This window comes from Prionailurus bengalensis, chromosome C1 (genome assembly GCF_016509475.1).
Source record: "Prionailurus bengalensis isolate Pbe53 chromosome C1, Fcat_Pben_1.1_paternal_pri, whole genome shotgun sequence".
NCBI lineage: Eukaryota > Metazoa > Chordata > Mammalia > Carnivora > Felidae > Prionailurus > Prionailurus bengalensis.
In genome coordinates, this window is record NC_057345.1 from 85,738,004 (window position 1) to 85,759,927 (window position 21,924).

Genomic DNA, 21,924 nt, shown 5'->3' on the forward strand with positions numbered 1-21,924 from the left:
AGGATTAGAAGACACTTTGAAAGGAAGACAGAGGGTAAGAAATTGTGCTTTTTAGAAACAGTTGTCATCACACAATAAACTTTATGCAGTGTGCTGTAGTTAACCAGCAGGGGACGTAGGATTTTTAACTGAAAATTTAACTCGCCTATACTTTTATATACTGAAATTTCTATGTTGCTACACTCTCCGGTCTTTGTTGCATTCTTTGCTATCACATCCTGAAATAGAATGCAAAGGTAAAATACCCGTTTCACTTTCCTGAGGAGTGTGCAGAAATGATTCTTTTTATTCCGTATTTCTGTTTATTCCAACATATTTGTATGTGTATGTATATAATTGGAGCCCTCATCAACTGCTAGCATAGTGCTAAATATGTACAGTAATTAGGCCACCCCTGAGGATTTGCTGAATTCATTTGAAATAAATGACAAAGGTTTTTTGTTTTGTTTTTGACATTTCAGAATAGGGGCCCCATCAATATGCTGCTAATATATTTAGAAGGCTTGGGACATAGGCAACAATTTCAGAATCTCCTTTTAGCTAACTCTAAAAATAATTAGATGTCATAGCTTTGACATTTGGTGAAAAAAGAAACTTCAAGTCCTTGGATCTTTTTGTTGTACTTGATTAATTAGGACATTACTTTGATTAAATCACTTATGAATTGTCAGGGCCCTTTTGATGAAGTTGGTTCAAACTACTATGTAGGGAGAGACATAGCATGAAAGAATACTGGTAGTCTCTTAACCAACAGGACTTGATATTTTAAGTTCTATGTAAAATCTATAAAATAGAAGCAACAAAGGATTGTATTTTATAAAAGCAAGTGATTTTTAAGATCAGTATTCTTTGCAAAAGAATGAAGCTCTGATCAAGAAACACATCTTTTTTCTTGAGGTAAAGTTCAGTTATGTTACCTCTTTGGAGTTTCATTCCATTCGCTTTACAGCAGATGCTTTTGTTCCAAATCCTAGGAGATTTGGAAGAGATTATTATTTTTTATCTTGTTATTAAAGTTGTAGTGAATTCATAGCTTGTTTTTGGAGGTAAAATACAATTTTTTTTTTTACACTGGCAGTAAGTTTTTAAGAGGGCACATAGAATAAATGAAAGCTTTTCTTGAGAACTATGGGCATGTGGGTATTATTGTCATCTTTATACACTTATGTTGCACTTTCCAATCTAAAAGCACTGGACACCTCTTTAGAATAGAAACTTGGTTAATGCATATTTTAATTTTATGGGGCCTAATATGAATTTAAAGTGATAAAAACACATTTAAAGTGATTTTTAAAAATGTGCTAGCACATTCCTAGTGTTTTTATTGTAATTTTATTTATTCCTATATTGATTATATGTATATGTATAGATGGAATATTTATATCTCTAGAAATATCAGTAATTTTTTGCAGTATTTGTGTTTTAACCTACTCTAGCTGTAAATGGAAAATAGTATAACTATTATAGTTTTTTAAATTTTAACATGGCATTTGCTTTTCTGCCTCCCTACTTATAATTGGTCAGACTACCCTTATGAATGTTTTTTAAAGAAAGGGAATAAATTGCCGTTTGGTATTGGTGTGTGTGTGTGTGTGTGTGTGTGTGTGTTTAAGTTCAGCTTGTGGATGGATTCATTTAGAGGCAGGTGTCTTAGACTATATGGTCATCCTTGACCATCTCTGAACAGTATTTCAGGTCCATGGCCAATGATACTGATCTGATTCCCTTCCATTTTCTTTCTAGTGTTCAACAATGTTAATAAAATTATTTTGCTTCATCTTGCTAATGACATCTTTGTAAGTCTGACTAATGAATGTTAATATTTATAAACAAAACTAATAGTTGTTAATGATTTGTCAAAAACTTAGATTTGTTACCATTTTTGACAGTTGAAGAAGTGAACCCTTCTAAATGAACCAGGTTAATCATAAGTTACTGTTTTTCTTTTCTTGAAATTGTATTTGATTAGGCTCTGAAACCAGAGTCAGGCTAACTAATACTTGCCCGTTTGAGTTGTATACAGTTAAGGGAAATTACATGAAGGTGTGTGATTCTGTGTCAGGAGTTCTTAACTTGGGTCTGTACACCCTGCAGTCGTTTGCAAAATTTTCTTTGACTATCGTTTTTTTTGAGCGAGATTCCCAGAAGAGTCCATACCTCCCCAAAGTTTAAGACCGGTTGTCCTATTTGAAAACAACATGCATAACTACAAAATACTTCCACAGGTTAAATTCAGTAAATATGTATTTACTCATTTCCTGTATACCATTTTACTGATGTAAGTAATTGTAGCATTACTGGTGAATTTGCTTTCTGAAGCATCCATATGTAGAAATACAGTTTTTGGTTACAAGTTTTAATGTATGTGGCATTTTGATGTATCCTTTAGTGCAGACCATTTAAGTCAGTTGAATTAAATGACATTTTAGAATACTTTCAGTTTTGTTGTTAAATTCTTACCGTGTATTACCAGATTGTTTGTAAACATTCCTGTTGGAGGCTAAGAGCTAAGGAGTTACATTCATGAGTTATTTATTTGTGTCATCAAAAACAGAATTTTTAAATTATTTTTGAAGTTTGCTTATGTTTTTACATGATCTTTACTGTTTTGTTAATACAGTTGTGAGATTGCATCTCTGACAAAGCGAAAAATGTCCAATTTTTTCACAAATAAATTGGTGAAATGCCTTTAAAGATTTGATAGAAAGCACAGCATGTGTGAATTAATTTGTTGGAAGTACCTGAAAAAAGTAAAATGGGTATTTGCAAAACGAAATATACCCAGAGAAGCAGAGCACCAGATTTTTTTTTGTAACTCCGATTTTAAGTACATAAGTCGGAGTCACCACCGTTTCAAAAGTCTAAACTTAAGCTCTGATCCGTCGCATCCTTCACCTACAAAGATGGCTGAGGCAGTTGCAGGATAGCTCTTCTTAGTCCCCAGAGAGCCGCTAAGTAAACAGCCTCTAATTGCTAGCATACAAGCCATGAGGAGGGCCATGGTGCCTTCAAACAGCAACTGTTCTTCGAAGTCACTGGCCCATGCCTGGAAACATCAGGATGCATGTACCATCTTTGGCAAGCTTGTAGCGGGCAGTACCATGAATGACTTACCTCCTTTTCTCCATGGTGTGCTGCAGCATTTGCTTTAGCTTAGTATGTTTGGGGATAAATTAGTAAGCAGTTTTTTCAGATTATATATCCAGTTCATCCTAATATAGTTTGCAGACCTACTTCCCCATAATCATAGCATCTGCAGAAATTCACTAACAGTTGAACTGTAACTCATTTACAGCTACCAAAGTTTGAAGTTTAAGTAAAAAGAAGAGCTTTTTCTGGGTAGCATTCTGACAAGTATATATATGATTTACGTTTTTCAATTATTTAAAACTTCAAGTTGTCTTTTAGCATTATTTTGAATTAGAAGTGTCAAAGAAACATTTGACAGTTGCAGCCAGGATATATCCAGCTTCCTGAAATGGTTTGGTCTCTTTGAGGGCCAAATGTAGTAGCTTATTCTAAATAATGGGTCTACTTTCTCAATAATGTGTAAAAGCAATTATGAATTCTACCACATGAACTACTACCTTGTTAGTGAGTTCAGTTTGTGGTCATTTGAACCATGTAACACATTAGATGTTCATGGGGATAGGCACTTAATGTAATGATGGCTTACCTTGAGTTAGCAGTTATATCTTTTCCTCCTCAGAATGGAGAAGGAATACAATAGATTGTCATGTTGCTTAATCTTTTCAGAATTTACCACAAAGTAGGGTGCATGGCTGGCTCAGTTGTGGAGTGTGTGACTCTTGATCTTGGGGTTGTAAGTTCAAAGCCCCATGTCGGATGTAGAGATTACTTTTATTTTTTTTATTTTTTAATTTTTTTTTCAACATTTTTATTTATTTTGGGGATAGAGAGAGACAGAGCATGAACGGGGGAGGGGCAGAGAGAGAGGGAGACACAGAATCAGAAACAGGCTCCAGGCTCTGAGCCATCAGCCCAGAGCCTGACTTGGGGCTCGAACTCACGGACCGCGAGATCGTGACCTGGCTGAAGTCGGACGCTTAACCAACTGCGCCACCCAGGCGCCCCAGAGTAATCTTTTTTAAAAATTAATTTTTCTTTTTTTAAAGTAGGCCTCAGGCCCAGCACAGAGCCCAATGCAGGGCCTGAACTCAGGACCCTGAGCTCAAGACCTGAGATGAGATGAAGGGTCTGACGCTTGACCAACTGAGCCACCCAGGCACCCCTAGGAGCAATTTAACCAAAACCTCTTCACTTTTGTGATAACATACAAATATTAAATATGTGTCTTTAAAATTGATCTGTAGCCTATCAGTAAAATCTAAAGTCTCACTGCAAATTAAGCCAAAATGGTTTACTTAATGAGTATAATAGTGTAGCAACATGTTTATGGTGATTCATACTTCCAGGAAATTAAGGATTGGTTTTGTTTTCTTTTTGCTCTACAAAACTAATGGATCTCGCTTTGCTTGATTAAAGTCAGAGGAAATAAGAAAACACCACTTGACTTTGTGAGAAAGGAAACATGATGCCTGCTTACATTTTCTCTAGTTATGCCATAATGTGTCAGTATCCCATGAAAGTAGCTTTGTAGTTACAGGGTTTTTTTTAATGTTCTTCCATGAAAAGCTACAATTCTTAGATGCCTGTAACTAAGCACCTTTGTATTTTTTGTGTGTAAGACTTTTACATGATGTTATTTTAGCTTAGTTATGTATCATTCAGAGGAAATTCAAAGTTTCTTTTTGAAGCTATATTTTACTCTCATTTTAATTGTTTTTAAAGTTTATTTATTTTTGAGACAGAGAGAGAGCAGGTGAAGGGCAGAGAGAGAGGAAGAGAGAGGATCCCAAGCAGGCTCTGCATTGTCAGTGCAGAACCTGACGCAGGGCTTGAACTCATGAACCCTGAGATCATAACCTGAGCCCAAACCAAGAGCCAGATGCTTACCTGTGCCACCTAGGTGCCCCTACCCTCATTTTTGATGGATAACTTGTCTGTATTAAATTTTAAGATCAAAATTATTCTCCCTTATACTTTATTTTTTAAATTTTTATTTACTTGTTTTGAGACAGCAAGCATGAGGAGGGGGAGGGGCAGAGGGAGAGGGAGAGAGAGAATCTTAAGCAGGCTCCATGCTTAGCACAGAGCCTGACTTGGGGCTCCATCTCATGACCATGAGATCATGACCTGAGCCGAGATCAAGAGTTGGGTGCTTAACTGACTGAGCCACCCAGGTGCCCCTACTTTATTTTGGTTTTTATAATGTTTTTTAAAATTTTTCCCAACTTTGGAGAATTTTTAAACTACAGAAAAGTTGCAAAAATAGCATAATGAGTATTCATCTGCTCACCCTACAGATTCACATCACAGATTAACATTTTGCCACATTTATTTTTCTTCTCTTCTCTCTATATATGCTCACGGTTTTTTTGTTTTGTTTTGTTTTGTTTTGAACCATTTGAGGAGTTCGTTGTAGATATCAAGACACTTTACCCCTATAAAACTGAGAATGTATCACCTAGGAAAAAGGATGTTCTCCCACATAACCACAATGTAATTACCACATTTGGGAAATTTTAATGTATTTAAAAAAATTTTTTTTAATGTTTATTTTTGAGAAAGAGCGCATGCATGAACAGAGGGGGGGCAGAGAGAGGGAAACACAGAATCTGAAGTAGGATCCAGGCTCTGAACTGTCAACACAGAGCCCTATGCGCGACTCAAACCCACGAATCACGAGATCATGACCTGAGTTGAAGTTGGACGCTTAACCAACTGAGCTACCCAGGCGCCCCTCACATTCAGGAAATTTTAACGTTAACATAATAGTATTAAGTAATATATTAGCTATAGCCACATTTCTCTAATTGTACCTCCTTAATAGTTGTCTTTTTTTGGGTACAGAATTTAATCATTACATTTAGTTGCCATGTCTCTTCAGTCTAGAATAACTTGTTCTTTTATGATATTGACGCTTTTTAATAGTTTAAGCCAGTTGTTTTGAAGAATGAGCCTCAGTTTGGCTTATTCTCATTGTTTATTCACATGATAAATTCTATTTAATAAGTGGGATTATAATGCCCAGTTATAGGTAGAATTAATTCTGTCTTCTGGCCAAAAATCTCTATAAGCCCCCAGTTCACACCGATAGATATACAACATAAGTTATTAAAGTCAACATCCTGTATAATAATTGCTGCATTCATAAACCCTGTTGACTGGGCAATCATAGACCCAAAATTTGGGAGCTAGATAAGGATTTAGGTGAGAGATTAATAAATCTCTTCCTGCTGAGAGAGGTAAAGTGACTAACTTAATTTCCCTAGCAGCTCAGTGACTGCATGATTAGGGCTATCAATCAGCCATGGTCATGAAATACCTTTTCTAGACCAGGCATTGTGCTACACATTAGATACTAAAATGGAAAAAAACTGGATCCCTACACTTAAAAGAGTAACAGTCTGTGGTAATGTATTCTGTGTAATCACCAAAACCAGCATAGCTGTAGACTTGGGCTCTGGAATTGCCTGGGTAGACTCCATTCCATCTCTTATTTGCTGTGTTAGACTATAAAATGGAGGTAACAGTGTCCAATCTGAAAGGTGGTCAGGAAGAGTAAGCAAGATTTTGAATGTAAACCATTATAAGTTTTCAGTAATACTTTCATTACTGTTTTAATCTAGTGTATGTGTGCAATAAATCTGTGTGATAGATGACACAGTGGGATATCAGATATTAGAGTGTAGAGGAGGGTATAATTAGAGGAAGGTGCAAGTTTAACTAATAATAATTAATAAAAATTTAATAGTCTTTAAATACAGTAATTATACTGAATACCTGTAGAAGGGACTTGCAGAGTAATTCACTTAAGTTCTACAGACATTTATTAAGCACCTTTGTGCTATGCATGGACCAGATGCTCCAGATCATAGAAGAATAAAGCATAGGGCCTGTCTCAGCAGAAGCCTAGAAAGGTAAGTTTAGGTTAAATAAAATGAAATAAGGACTTTACACAGTGAAATATAAATTTGTGGACGTTACCTAGGATAGAAGAATAAATTATTTTAAAAGGCTTGACCCAAAGCCTAGATGGTGAAACCATACTTGATTACCAGTAGAAATTATGATTTAGAAAATGGGAATTAGATTGGAGGGTGGAGGTGAAGAAAGGAGATTGTCCCTGACTTCTGAGGTTAAAGCTAGAGGCGACTGTCATGAAACCATCCCTCTATAAGAGAGAAATTACTTACCTGAATGGAGGACTTTAGGTGTAGTAATTATCATGGTTGTAGATGGCATATCTTGGCTTTTGGGGTTGGACATGTGTTTATATTCCGATTTATCTCCTTCAGAATATTTCACTTGGTACCTCAGAATTCTTTTAGCATCCCTAAATGTTATCTGTTGATATAATCTCATTGTGATCTAAACTCTCTACTCTTGATGCTGTAAACTACTTACTGGTCAGATATTTGCCCCTACTTGTCTATTAATTTCCCCTGGTCTTTCTGCCCAGGCCATGACCCTGGTATTCTTTCTCTAATTGTCCTAGAATTTTGCTTGTGGATAGATATTCCATTAAAACCACTAGTGCTTGTGTCAAAAGTCCCACCTGGAAATATTTGTATTTTAAATCAGTAAAATATTTTTAAAATTTGTCAATTTTATTAAGATCTTGTATTATTTTTGAATTTATTCAAAACAAAAAAGTTGAATATGAATATAATATAGCTCTCAAAATTACCAGTACTTTAGGACAAGCAAGTACCCCTACCTACCCCCCTCATCCCCTCCTTTAAAAAATATACAACACACACACACTTTTTCCTCCCACTTCTGGGAAATAATGAGAGAATGGCTCAGAAGGGGCAAGTATATGCACCTACCTATATTTTTCTATTCTAGTTTTTATCTAGTTTTTCTCTTAAACATTTCCCTTGTATTTAAAGTATAAGCATGCCTATTAAAAAAGATTTAGAAAATTCAGAACAACATAATCAAGTTTATGTCTCTTAAAAGTGCTATCTAATATAATTAACATTCAGATGAGTTTTTGTTTTGCTTTTCATAGTTGAAATTACTCTCTATACACAATTTTATATCCTGCTTTTACTTATTTTTTTTTGTTTTTATTTTCCCACTTATATTTTTTTAAATTTAACATTGCCATAAGCATTTCCACATATCATTAAAGATTATCCATAAACAGTTTTTGGCTGCATATTATTCTGATTTACACACTGTGATTTGATTATAGATGTTACTAAAGGTGGAACATTTAGATTTCCATATTTCCCACTATAAATGATGCTGCCATGAACATCTTTATGATGGTAGAGCTTTTTCTGAATGTTTAATTATTTGCATAGGATAGAATATTATTAGCTGCTTTTAAAATTATTTGTTTTTATCTATTATATTTTTGTGGTGTCTTAATGTTGTTGTGCTTTCTTATGAATGCTTTACCTAGATATTAATCTTTATTTCTTCCGTATCTTTCTCAATTTGTTGCCTTCAAATTCAGCTAATGTTGTACATGTTTTTCTCAAACTGGTTTGCCAAAAATGTGTTAATCTCTTGTTCTTTCCCCTTTCCTCACTGCCTGACTAAGCCAGACACTGAAATCTTACCTTTTCATCTTTGATCTTCCCTTACTGTCCCCTGCTACATGTAGTCAACCACTGAGTCCTTTTGATTCAACCTCCTGAGTGTTTTTTGTTTCCATTCACTTTGCTCCATCCCTACTACCACTGTCTTATTCTAGTTAATATTACCTCTCTTGTGTGTTTCTTTCTTTTTCTAAATGTTTATTTGTTTTTGGGAGAGAGCATGAGCAGGGAATGGGCAGAGAGGGAGACAGACGATCTGAAGCAGGCTTTGTGCTACAGCAAAATGCTCAGTGTGGAGCTTGATGCAGGGTTCGATGTGGGGCTTGAACTCATGAACTGTGAGATCATGACCTGAGCCAAAGTCAGATGCTTAACCACTTAACTGACTGAACCACTCAGGCGAGCCCTCACTCCACCCCCCCCAACCCCCCCCCCCCCGCCGCCATATATTTCTTCAATAGCCTGCTTTCTGGTCTTCCTCCCTCCCTCCCTTTCAAAGTCTTTGCCACAGTGCACTGCAATTTAATGTTCCAAGAAGACAGTCCTATGATGTGATGTTACCTTCTGTCTTGAATTGTTTCATTTACCCTGCTGCCTGAAAGTTAAAGGCCTTCATGTGACTTAAGAGACCTTTCTCCAGTCACCGTTTCAGTTTCACCTCTCCTCACCTCGCAGCCTCATCTTTTACCACTCTCCTCCTTAGACATCAGGTACTGAAATAGGTTTTGCTGTTACCTGTGTTCTGGCCTTTGCATATGCTGTTCCCTTTCCCTTTCCCTCAGATGCTCTTGGCCATCATTCCCCTCCACTGACATCCTGCACCCAAACACATACACATCTGACAATCCCAGTATATTTCCCACTGAACTTTGAAGTCTCAGGTAATATCATTTACCTCCCTGAGAAGCCTTCCCTGACACTTTCCTCAATTGATTGAGTCCTCTTCACTAAAACAGCCACTAAAAAAAATTTTTTTATGCTTATTTTTGAGAGTGAGAGAGAACGGGCATGAGCAGGGGAGGGGTAGACAGAGAGGGGGACACAAAATCTGAAGCAGGCTCCATGCTCTGAGCTCTCAGCACAGAGCCTGATGCGGGGTTCAAATCCATAAACTGTGAGATCATGACCTGAGCTGAAGTCAGACGCTTAACCAACTGAGCCACCCAGGTGCCCCTAAAACAGCCACTTTTAACACATCATTTCCCTCTACCTTTTTTGCTGTGTGTGTATGTTTATACACATTGTTATATAATCATTATCTTTTTTTTAATTTTTTTTAATTTACATCCAAGTTAGTTAGCATTATAGTGCAACAATGATTTCAGGAGTAGATTCCTTAATGCCCCTTACCCATTTATCCTATTCCCACCACCCACAGTTCCTCCAGTAACCCTCTGTTCTCCATAGTTAAGAGTCTCTTATGTTTTGTCCCCCTCCCTGTTTTTATATTATTTTTGCTTCCCTTCCCCTGTGTTCATTTGTTTTTTTTTTTAAATGTTTATTTATTTTTGAGGGTCAGAGAGACAGAGTGCAAGTAGGGGCAGGGCAGAGAGAGAGAGGGAGACACAGAATCTGAAGCAGGCTCCAGGCTCTGGGCTGTCAGCACAGAGCCCGACGGGAGGACTCGAACTCACGAACAGTGAGATCCTGACCTGAGCCGGAATCACTTAACTGACTGAGCCACCCAGGTGGCCCCTCCGTTTAAAAAAAAAATTTTTTTTAATGTTTATTTATTTCTGAGAGAGAGAAAGAGAGACAGAGCATGAGCGGGGGAGGGTCAGAGAGAGGGAGACACAGAATCGGAAGCAAGCTCCAGGCCCCGAGCTGTCAACACAGAGCCCGACACGGGGCTCGAACCATGAACAGTGAGAACATGACCTGAGCTGAAGTCGGACGCCCAATTGACTGAGCCACCCAGGTGCCCCATGTTCATCTGTTTTGTATCTTAAAGCACTCATATGAGTGAAGTCATATGATATTTGTCTTTCTCTGACTAGTTTTGCTTAGCATAATACCCTCTAGTTCCATCCACGTAGTTGCAAATGGCAAGATTTCATTCTTTTTGATTGCTGAGTAATACTCCGTTGTGTATGTGTATATATATATACACACACACACACCACATCTTCTTTATCCATTCATCCATTGATGGACACTTGGGCTCTATCCATACTTTGGCTATTGTTGATAGTGCTGCTATAAACATTGGGGTGCATGTGCCCCTTTGAAACAGCACCCCTGTATCCCTTGGATAAACACCTAGTAGTGCTGGGTTGTACAGTAGTTCTATTTTTAATTTTTTGAGAAACCTCCATACTGTTTTCCAGAGTGGCTGCACCAGTTTGCATTCCCACCAGCAGTGCAAAAGAGATCCTCTTTCTCTGCATCCTCACCAAGATCTGTTGTTGCCTGAGTTGTTCATGTTAGCCATTCTGACAGGTCTAAGGTGGTATCTCATTGTGGTTTTGATTTGTATTTCCCTGATGATGAGTGATGTGGAGCATTTTTTCATGTGTCAGTTGGCCATCTGGATGTCTTCTTTGGAGAAGTGTCTATTCATGTCTTTTGCCCATTTCTTCACGGGATTATTTGTTTTTTGGGTGTTGAGTTTGATAAGTTCTTTATAGATTTTGTATACTAACCCTTTATCTGATACGTTGTTTGCAAATATCTTCTCCCATTCCATCGGTTGCCTTTTAGTTTTGCTGATTGTTTCCTTCACTGTGCAGAAGCTTTTTATTTTGAGGAGGTCCCAATAGTTCATTGTTGCTTTTGTTTCCCTTGCCTCTGGAGACGAAGTTGCTGTGGCCAAGATCAAAGAGGTTTTTGCCGACTTTCTCCTCGAGGATTTTGATGGCTTCCTGTCTTATGATTAGGTCTTTCATCCATTTTGAGTTTATTTTTGTGTATGGTGTAAGAAAGTGGTCCAGATTCATTTTTCTGCATGTCGCTGCCCAGTTTTCCCAGCACCACTTGCTGAAGAGACTGTCTTTATTCCATTGGATATTCTTTCCTGCTTTGTCAAAACTTAGTTGGCCATACATTTGTGGGTCCATTTCTGGGTTCTCTATTCTGTTCCATTGATCTGAGTGTCTGTTTTTGTGCCAATACCATACTGCCTTGATGATTACAGCTTGTATTACAGCTTGAAGTCCGATCATCATCTTACTTTTTATCAGTATTTCCCAAATAGTTTTACAAGGAACTCAGATGGCTGTGAGATACTGTCTGTTGTATGAAAGAAGGATTCTGTCAAGTTTGGAACACAGTGTTCACTGTATCTTCTTGGAAATTCATAATGTAAACTAGCATGTTAAGGGTCCTGAGAAGTTCTAGGCTTTTCACTAGGTGCTGAGTATATGTGGTGGTAGACAAAACCAGTTTGGGGCTTAGCAATCCTAAAGACATGTTTTGACCTTGCCTTAACAACTTGCTCTATTTGGTACTGCACATCACCCCTTCCTTACTAAAACTGCTCCTTTATCTTCAGTAACACTGTATTCTCTTAAATCTCCTGATATTTCTCTGATTTGTTCCTTCTTTATTTTCTTCATGGTTAATTTTCCTCTGCTCACTACTTAAATGTTGGTGTTTCTTAGAGTCTGGTCTTAACCCACTGTTCTTTTTCCACTTCTTCTCTCGATAATCTCACCTACTCTGGTGGTTTCAAACATCAGAATTCATGCTAATTAGTTTGGTCAGCCCTCAAAAAACAGTAGAAATTTTCAAGTACAAGGAGCAATGTCTTAGATAGTACCTGAAGTAAATCTGAGCCTTCTGGGAGAAAAGAGCTGGGAAGTCTTTCTTCACTCTCCCTCCCAGATTTATCAGGTGCTGCCTATTTCACACTCTAAAGACTATATCCATTCCCTCCCCTTCAGTGTCCTTGCCACTCCTCTGTTCCATGCCCTCATCATCTCTTGTTTCAACTGTTTGAAATAGCCTTATTTTACATGCAGTTTGCTGCTTGGTTACAAACTTGAGGAAATAATCATGAGGTATTGAAAAATGCAGGTCCAATCATGCCATTCCCTTGCTTGAAACCCTTCAATAGTTCACTATGGCTCTAATGAAGAGAAACTCCTTAACAAGGCTTACAGGCTACCTACCTCTTCTGCCTTCCTTTCTTTACTCCATGATGACTTTATTCTCCATCAGCCCTAAACTGTCATGGCCCTTGTCTATTTCCTTATGGTTTTCTCTGATGAGATTGTCCACACTATCTCCTTTTCTCGCAATATTCCTTTCTTGCTTCCCAACTTGTACATATCTCTTTTATTGCATTTGCACATAAGCAGATGATTTATAATGAGGTTCCTTCCTCTCTAGACTGAATTCTTTGACACACTCCCTGGAGTGTGTCTTAATGGCTTTTGTAATCCCAGCATCTCTGCCACATAGTAGGTGCTCTGTTAATGTTTGTTGCATGAATATTGAACAAATTCATTCCCACCCATGGTCCTTCAACTCTTGTGTCCCCCGTTCTCCACCCTACCTCTTGTATCTCAAGTTCCTAAACTGCAAGTTCTACCAAAGGAGTTTTCAGGGACCTAAATTCTGAAGGTTGGGAGAGTTACTGTTTTTTTTAAATAATGATGATATATCATGACGGTATTAAAAATGATGTGGCATCATTTTTAGTATATAGAGAAATCCAAACACTTCATAGTTTCCACATAAGACTATTGAGTATACTTTAAAAGTTAAGTATAACATTGTAATATGTGGTGGTTAAACTTTTTATTATAGAAACCTGTTAGTGGAGACTGAGTTAACGTTAGAGGTCATTTGCTTTCCATCAATTTAATATTTACCTTAGAATATGAAATTCAACAACTAAAGTAATTCTTAAGACATTGCTTGGAGCAGTATAAACTGAATTTTTGTATTTTCTTTCTTGTGTATATCAGAGAGAATCTTTTCTTTTTAAGTTTGTTTATTTTGAGAGAGAGAAAGAGCGCGAGCGAGCACGGGGGAGGGGCAGAGAGAGGAGTGAGAGAATCTCAAGCAGGCTCCACACTATCAGCGCAGAGCCCCACACAGGGCTGGATCCCACAAATCATAAGATCATGACCTGAGCCGAAATCAAGAGTCAGATGCCTAACTGGCTGAGCCACCCAGGTGCCTGTCTTGTGTTTATCAATCCCAGATCTCTCACGTATTACTCTGGGGACTCTTCTGCTTTTTTTTTAAGAAAATTTTTTTTAATGTTTATTTATGTTTGAGAGAGAGAGAGATCATGAGTGGGCGAGGGGCAGAGAGAAGGGAACACAGAATCTGAAGCAGGCTTCAGGCTCTCAGTTGTGTCAGCACAGAGCTCAATGTGGGGCTCGAACCCACAAATCATGAAATCATGACCTTAGCTGAAAGTCAGACACTTAACTGACTGAGCCACCCAGGCGCCCCAGGACTGTTCTGCTTTTGAGCCATGTTAATATCTGTTACAATTCTTGCCACGTGCTTCATTTATGCTTTGAGATTAGTGCAGGAGTCTCCTGTGTGGGTTTTTTTTTTTTTTTTTAAGTTTTTTTTATTTTGAGAGTGGGAGAGAGTAAGCAGGGGAGGGGCAGAGAGAGAGGAAGGGAGACAGAATCCCAAGCAGTCTCTGCCTGGTAGCCTTGATGCCGTGCTCCGACTCAAACTGTGAGGTCAGGGCCTGAGCTGAAACAAAGATGGATGCTTAACCAAATGTTTAACTGGATGCTTAACCAGATGTTTAACCGACTGAGCCACCCAAGTGCCCTGTGGAGCCTCCTGTTAATATTCCTCAGTTTTGCCCCCTTTTAATCCATCCATCTGCTACGCCTTTGCCAAATTGATCTTCCTTAAAACTTTCATCTGGTCCCATGAATCGTATCATCCTTTAGTGGCTCCCCATTGCCTTCAAATATAGACTCCTTTGCATGGAAGTTAGTCCTGTGTGCCTCTCGCTCATCTCTCGAACTCCTGGTATGCGGCCTGTGTTGTAGCTGTACTGAACTATATGAGTCCTGTAATGCCTCCTGCTTTCAAGCGTTGTATAGGCTGCTGCCTTGATCTCTCTTGTTCACCTTCCTACCTCTCAGTCTTGTGTGACTTACACCTTTTCATCGTTTTAGTGTTCCTCCTGGAAGTCTGATGTTCCTATCCCTACCTTGGATTCTGCACACTGTGCTTTTATAATGTATTTGTTCCTTGTCTGTCCCTGTCACTTTGAGAACAGGGATAGCGAGTGTCCAGATGTTTGACATGGTGCCAATACATGTATGTTCTCAATAAACATATATTGACTATTGCCGTAATTGTTAGTGATTCTGGAATGCACTGTTAACTTTTTTAAAATCTGTTTTTATAGCCTCAAGGAATAGGTTCTCCTAGTGTTTATCATGCGGTTATCGTCATCTTTTTGGAGTTTTTTGCTTGGGGATTATTGACAGCACCCACCTTGGTGGTAAGTAATCTTTTAATTTATTTATTGTGAACTTAAATCTTGTTGTTCAATTTTGGGGGAAAACGTGGCCCTTTTCACAGTTCATTCTTGTGCCAATATTGTCAACCCTTCAGGTACTATCTTTTCCTGGTTTAGTTGTCTTTTCCAATCTTTACTTCTCCTTTACTGTTTGGGAAGGCTTGGCTGGGTGCAGTTTTTCTTGTGAACGCCACACGTGGGTCAGCAGAACGCCACACGTGGGTCAGCCCACACTCTGGATAGGGTGGATGGGATCCTTAAACAGACAGGCTTAGGAAAGATGGTATCTATGACCTGAATCACTCAGTATTATTATTTTGAGATTCATTAATGTAGCTGCATTTTCCAAATGCAAGTTTCTCTTAGTTTAGGCTAAGGCTGTAAAGGTAACCATCTAAGAAGATCGTTTCTTTTCACAACCCGAAGCTGATCTTGCCCACATATTCCCAGGTTTGGAACCTTAGAAAAAACATCCTTGCCAGCCCAAACATCCTTGCTACCCCTTGATAGCTAGTTCTCTCCTATTGGTGGGGAATAGAATAAACAAAGGAGTCATTATGGCAGAAGTCAGTAATATCTTGAAAGATGTAATTAGGATAAATATACAACTTACCAGATCTAGAAGAGTAGAATTTTAGAGAGATATGCTTCCTTATATTTTTTTGAGATTGTTCATTGTTACACAAAAAGGGTTTTTACAAAAAAGTTTGTTTATAAATAAACTGGATGATCATATAAGTAGATATATGTTCTAAGAAAGAAAATTTATGTTCCATATATTTCCATATTTATTTTATGGCTACATAATCATTACTGGATCTACATAAAATACACATGTTTAGTAATTATTTTGAACATATAGGGTATATTCATGAATACTGTTAAAACCAGAAGAAAAGAAAATGTCAAATAAATACAGTTTCTTCTATAATAAACCATGCATTGCAAGTGAGATTAGTTCCCTGAATAATGACAGTTCCTTAACATATAATTGTAAGAGTGCTAATTCGAATATGTTTTCACTGAGATCTTTTTACTTTTTAAGAAAGATTTACTTGTAGTAGGTCATCAGTTTTACATTAATAGATTGTCAAGATTGAAATGTGGACTTGTAAGAGTGCTGATTCGAATATGTTTTCACTGAGATCTTTTTACTTTTTAAGAAAGATTTACTTGTAGTAGGTCATCAGTTTTACATTAATAGATTGTCAAGATTGAAATGTGGACTTTTAAAATGTCTGATCTTTTTGTTTGTTTTTATTAATAATTTCTGATGGAAGTCCTTCAAAAATTAATGTACACATTTCCTGCCTTCATAATCCATGTAGTCTGATTTGGAACTTGATCAGGTGATGCAAGTTCATTATGACATTTGTAACTTCTTTACATTGTAATAACCTGATGTCATGGGCCACTGAGGTGCTGTGATAACTATGTGGTCTCACACTTTTCTGTTAGCCTTCATAATGTTCTCATGTGCTTTTTTATAATCTACTACCAGTTTAACATATAAATGTCTGGTAGATCATCAGTCCTATGATTTAAATTACTTGACCTTTGTGATAGTAAACAGTGTATTTTTATTTATGTTATGATGGGTCCAGGCAGTGTCCTAGGCACTTTAAATACATTATCACTTTTAATCCTCAAAATCACCTTATGGGTGAGGTATTAGCCTGATAATAGAGTTGAGAAAATTAAGGTTTAGAAAATTAAGCAACTTACTTGCTACAACTGTGAAGGTAAACTGCAGAGTTCGTATTTGAAACTAGGCTTGCTTTGTTCCAGTGCTCAGCCTGGGGGAATGCTGGCAGTCGGTGGTTTATACCCAGGTTTTAGGTAAGGTTATTGGCAGTCCAAACAGTAGCTAAGTAGAGAGATTAAAATGTTTTGGGTAAATTGTTCAAAAGCCATCAAAAAAGCTTTTTGTGATGTTTCCATATTTGTCAGCAGGATTTAAAGTGTGTATAGCAATTTTTAAAATTTGCTTCTGGTTTATATTCTTTAGATATGCCTGTTTTTTGTCTAACTTTGGTATTTTTCTTTCCTAATTGGACAGAGACTGTCTTCTTTAAGAACAAGGAAAGAATCCAGTTATTTAGACATAAAGGCTTGATTATTAGTTCATTTATCATAGTTATGGGAAAACTAACTTTGTGCTTAGTGTATTTTTAATTTTTTTTGTTAAAAAATGTTTAGTGCTTTTGATTTTTTTTCTTTTTTAAATACAGAATTGAATTCTGATCAGGAAAATAAAAGGTGCCAATTTGTGAGGACTTAATTTTTTCTTTGCTATCATGATTATATTTTTTGTAATAATATCTATAACATTGCCAGTTGATGTATAGCAAGACTTTTCCCCCCATGGTTGTTATAACAGTTATTCTTAATTCCCATTTTTGGGGCGCCTGGGTGGCGCAGTCGGTTAAGCGTCCGACTTCAGCCAGGTCACGATCTCGCGGTCTGTGAGTTCGAGCCCCGCGTCGGGCTCTGGGCTGATGGCTCAGAGCCTGGAGCCTGTTTCCGATTCTGTGTCCCCTCTCTCTCTGCCCCTCCCCCGTTCATGCTCTGTCTCTCTCTGTCCCAAAAATAAATAAAAACGTTGAAAAAAAAAATTTAAAAAAAAAATTCCCATTTTTGTCATTTATATCTGAATTTTTAAATGGCGAAATGAGAATCCTAATCCTTTACCTTTTTCAGTTTTTACTTCATTAATATTTTTAAAGTCAAGTGTCCTCAGGAAAGAAAACTATCAAGTTTAATGAATATTAGGCTTAGAGTTTTATTTTTCTAATTCTTTTCTCATCTATAATATATGCATGTTTTAAATAATTTCAGTTTTTGTGTTCTATATTTTTCTCGTGTGATGGGGAAATGCTTGTGAGGATGCTGTGGGACAGAACTAGGCAAAACAAGGATTGAGTTGTAGACATTAGATTGTATCTGAATGCTGAGATTTGTTATATTCCAGGTGCTTTCAGGTACTTTGGCCTTTAGGCATTGGATAAGAGAGCTTGGCTTCAGTATGAACTTCACTTTCACCATTAAGACAAATTAGCCAACCAGAGATGAACATTTTCAGCAGTTAAAAATGTGCTGTTAGTCAGTGATTTTTTACTAGAAGTGAATATCAGTGATATTTGGAGAGTTTTTCAAAATACCTGGGCCTTATAACCTGTCCTGCTGAAATCTGAATTTTCAAGAGCGAGGCTCAGACGTGTATTTTTTAGAAGTGATTCTCCTATATCTAGTATATATCACTAATTAAGAACCAGTATATTAACTCAGTACAGGCCTGAAAAGGTTTTGCCCATTTTGAGGCTTTTTGCTTACAAATTTTTGTTGTTGACTTTGTTGGCAGTCTTCTTTGTTTTGGACTCCTGTACTCCCTTACTCCCAACCCCCGTGTTGGTATGGCGGGTGGCAGGGGTGCGTGTCGAGGTACAAGAAGGCACCGAGTCATAGCACTTCGCCCTCTTTCTAAAAATCAGTTAATCTTTAAACATTTTATGTCTTACGTGCTTTGAAACTGATTATAAATGGTGCCTCTTAGAGGGTCACAGCTCTTAACGTATAAAAGGGAGAATGAGGATGAAGTAGAATTCAGTTTATTATATGTTAAGTCAGTATCTTTCTTTCCATACATAGTTCTCAAAAATTATAAAGTTTCAACATTTTAAATTTCAAAGATCTTTGAATTGATTCATTTAACAGAGAACCAATGGTAAGGCATATTTAATGATAATAAACAGGATGATGATGTTTTGAATTTTAATAAATTCCTTAGTTTTCAAAATTAATGTGAAGTTAAAGATTTTTTTAATTTCATGTGGTTTCAGTTGTCTTTAAGTTTTAAACTCAAAGAACTTCTAGAACCTTGTATTCTCCTAGAACACAGTGAAAGAACAAAAGCTGTGTGGAGGGCCTGCCCAGGAGAGGATGGTAAAGTCTCCACCAAGGGGATTTACATTAACCAGAAAGAAGAATTTTACACTGCCAAATATTTTTTAAGGGGTAGTGGATATTCAGTCAGTGATGATTAATAACAGTAAGTTTAGGATCTATAATGCCTAGAAGTGGGTTACTTTTTTGACCTATGGTTCTGAAAATACTAGGCCAGTGTTCGATGGTCTAGGCTGCTTAGATGCACAGTCTGTGTTATGGATTAAGACCATACACTCAGATACATAGCATCTCTTCTATGTAAATGGCCTAGTAGCCTTTGCTATAGAGATAGTCCTAAGGCATTAATATTTTAAGGACTATTTACTCTCAAAAAATTTTTAATTCCATAAATTACAAGATTTGTAAAATTTCTTGGGAAATGTTACACCTTTTCCTGTTCAGCTCTAAGTCTGGTGCTAAAAGAGCCTCAGATCAAAATCTTTACATGTTAAAATTTTGTTTAAAAATCAAACGGGGTCACCCAGGTGGCTTAGTCGGTTGAGCATCCGACTTCGGCTCAGGTAATGATCTTGGGGTTCGTGAGTTCAAGCCTCACATCGGGCTCACGGCCATCAGCCTGTTGGCACAGAGCCCGCTTCACATCCTCTGTTCACCTCTCTGCCGCTCCTCCCACTTGCACTCTCCCAAAAATAAATATTAAAAAAAAAATCAAACAGGGATTGTGTTGCCTGGATGGCTCGGTTGGTTCAGTGTCCGACTCTTGATTTCAGATCGGGTCATGATCTCACCATTTGTGAGTTTGAACCCTGAGTCAAGGTCTCCACTGACAGTGTGAACCATGCTTGGGATTCTCTCCCTACCTCTCTCTCTGCCCCTCCCTCTCTCTTTCTCTCTCAAATTAAAAAAATTAAACAGGGATGTTTGTTTATCTTAATTTAACTATACTTTTTTGGGGGGTTGTGAAGGTTTTTATTTTGTAACATTAACTAAATTGCATAATTGTTCTGTGTTATAAAATCACTTTGAAAGCAGTATTATCAGATAATTATAAACATTTAGTGAACAGTTACTACATGAAGGTACTCTGTGAGTCACTAATCAAGATAAAGATATACTAAATGCAAGGTATAATGGATATAGTACCTGCCCTTAAGTCTGAGATACAGTTGAAAGGAAATATATATTTTTAAAAACTGAAAAATATTAGAGCTAAGTAACTTAGTATGTGATAAAAGAAATTTCACAAACCCTACGTGACTGTCATGAGTGATGTAATCACTTATTTTGGGCCCTAAAGGAGAAATTGATTGCTTTGTACAGGAAAGTTTGGTAGCAGAGGAGCAATTTGGAAGGTTTGGGGATTGATTTACATAGAGAAGATAAGGGGAGCAAACATTCAAAAGAAGAGGATGTCATTTATAAAAGTGTGAATATTGGAAAGCCCGGGAATATTGAAAACAGTGAAGAGACTAGATTGATTGGAATAGAAGGTAGCTTGGCAAAGTGAATCATTAGCAGTAAGGTCTAGCATATTATAAAGCATCTTGTACATATTCATTATGCCCTTTATTCTTTGTGACACACATTTTTTTGTCCCTAGAAAGATTTGGCCCTTAGTACTTACTTTAAAAAAATTTTTATTTATTTTGAGAGAGAGAGCACACACACTTGCTTGTGCCATGAGCACGCATGTGGGGGCAGGGCAGAGGGAGGGAGGGAGGGAGGGAGGGAGGGAGGGAGAGAGAGAATCCCAAGCAGGCTATGCACTTTCAGCACAGAGTCCGATGTAGGGTTTGAATCCACAAACTGTGAGATCCTGACCTGAGTTGGTATCAAGAGTCAGACGCTACACCAACCGAGCTATTCAGGCGCCCCAGCTCTTAGTAATTATTGGAAGAAAACTAGATTTGATCTGTTGCAAAAGGTTTCAGGATACCCTTTAAGGAGTTTCAGTCTTAAGCAAGAACTGGCAAACTATGGCCAGAGCAAATCTTATAAATCTTGTTAGTAGCCTGTTTTTCTTTTTTCTTTTTTTTTAAGCCCACTTATTTATTTTGAGAGCGAGAGAGAGAGCAAGCACACAAGCAGGGGAGGGGCAGAGAGAGAGAGAGGGAGAGAGACAGCATCCCAAGCAGGCTTCATCCTGTCAGCACAGAGCTCGATTCAGGGCTCAAACTCATGAACCGTGAGATACCACCTGAGCCGAAACCAAGAGTTGGATGCTTAACCAACTGAGCCACCCAGGCGCCCCAGTAGCGTGTTTTTCTCAAATAATGTTTTATTTGGGACACAGTCACATCCATTCATTTACATATAGTCTCTGGTTGTTTTTGCTGAGTTGAATACTGGTGACAGACTGTATAGCCTACACAGATATTTGCTGTCTGGTTCTTTACAGAAAGTTTACAAACCTGCTCTTTAGATCCAAGGGTCATTATTATAAGTAAAAAACAGGGTTTCTCAGCCTCAGCACTTTGACATTTTGGGCTGATTATTTGTTGTGGGGGGCTGACCTGTGCGTTGTAGGGTGTTTAGCAGCACCACTGATCTCTACCTCTTAAATATAGCTCCCCCACAACCAAGTTTTGACGATCAAAAATGTATTCAGACATTGGCATCTGATCCCTGGAGCTCAAAATTGCCTTCAGTTGAGAAAATATATAATATATGTAATATAAAATAGAGAGAGACGCCTTGGTAGCTCAGTCAGTTGAGCGTCTGACTCTTGATTTTGGCTCAGGTCATGATCCCAGGGTCATGGAACCAAGCCCCATGCCGGGCTCCACGCTGAGCACAGAGCCTGCTTAAGAATCTTTTTCCCTCTGCCCCTCTCCCCACTCTCTCTCTCTCTCTCTCTAAAAATTAAAGAAATAAATGAGATAGAAATAATCCTCAAAAAATACAAAATATACGAATATCATAAACACGTGA

At 37.7% G+C, this 21,924-nt stretch overlaps 1 protein-coding gene across 1 annotated transcript in view; it reads left to right on the forward strand.

Annotated features, from left to right (window-relative positions):
* MFSD14A (major facilitator superfamily domain containing 14A) overlaps positions 1 to 21,924 on the forward strand; it is a 45,344-nt gene that overhangs the window by 1,039 nt on the left and 22,381 nt on the right. The window contains exon 2 of the mRNA XM_043575662.1: positions 14,974 to 15,069. Coding sequence (XP_043431597.1) covers positions 14,974 to 15,069 — 96 coding nt within the window. The remainder of the gene's footprint in view (positions 1 to 14,973; positions 15,070 to 21,924) is intronic.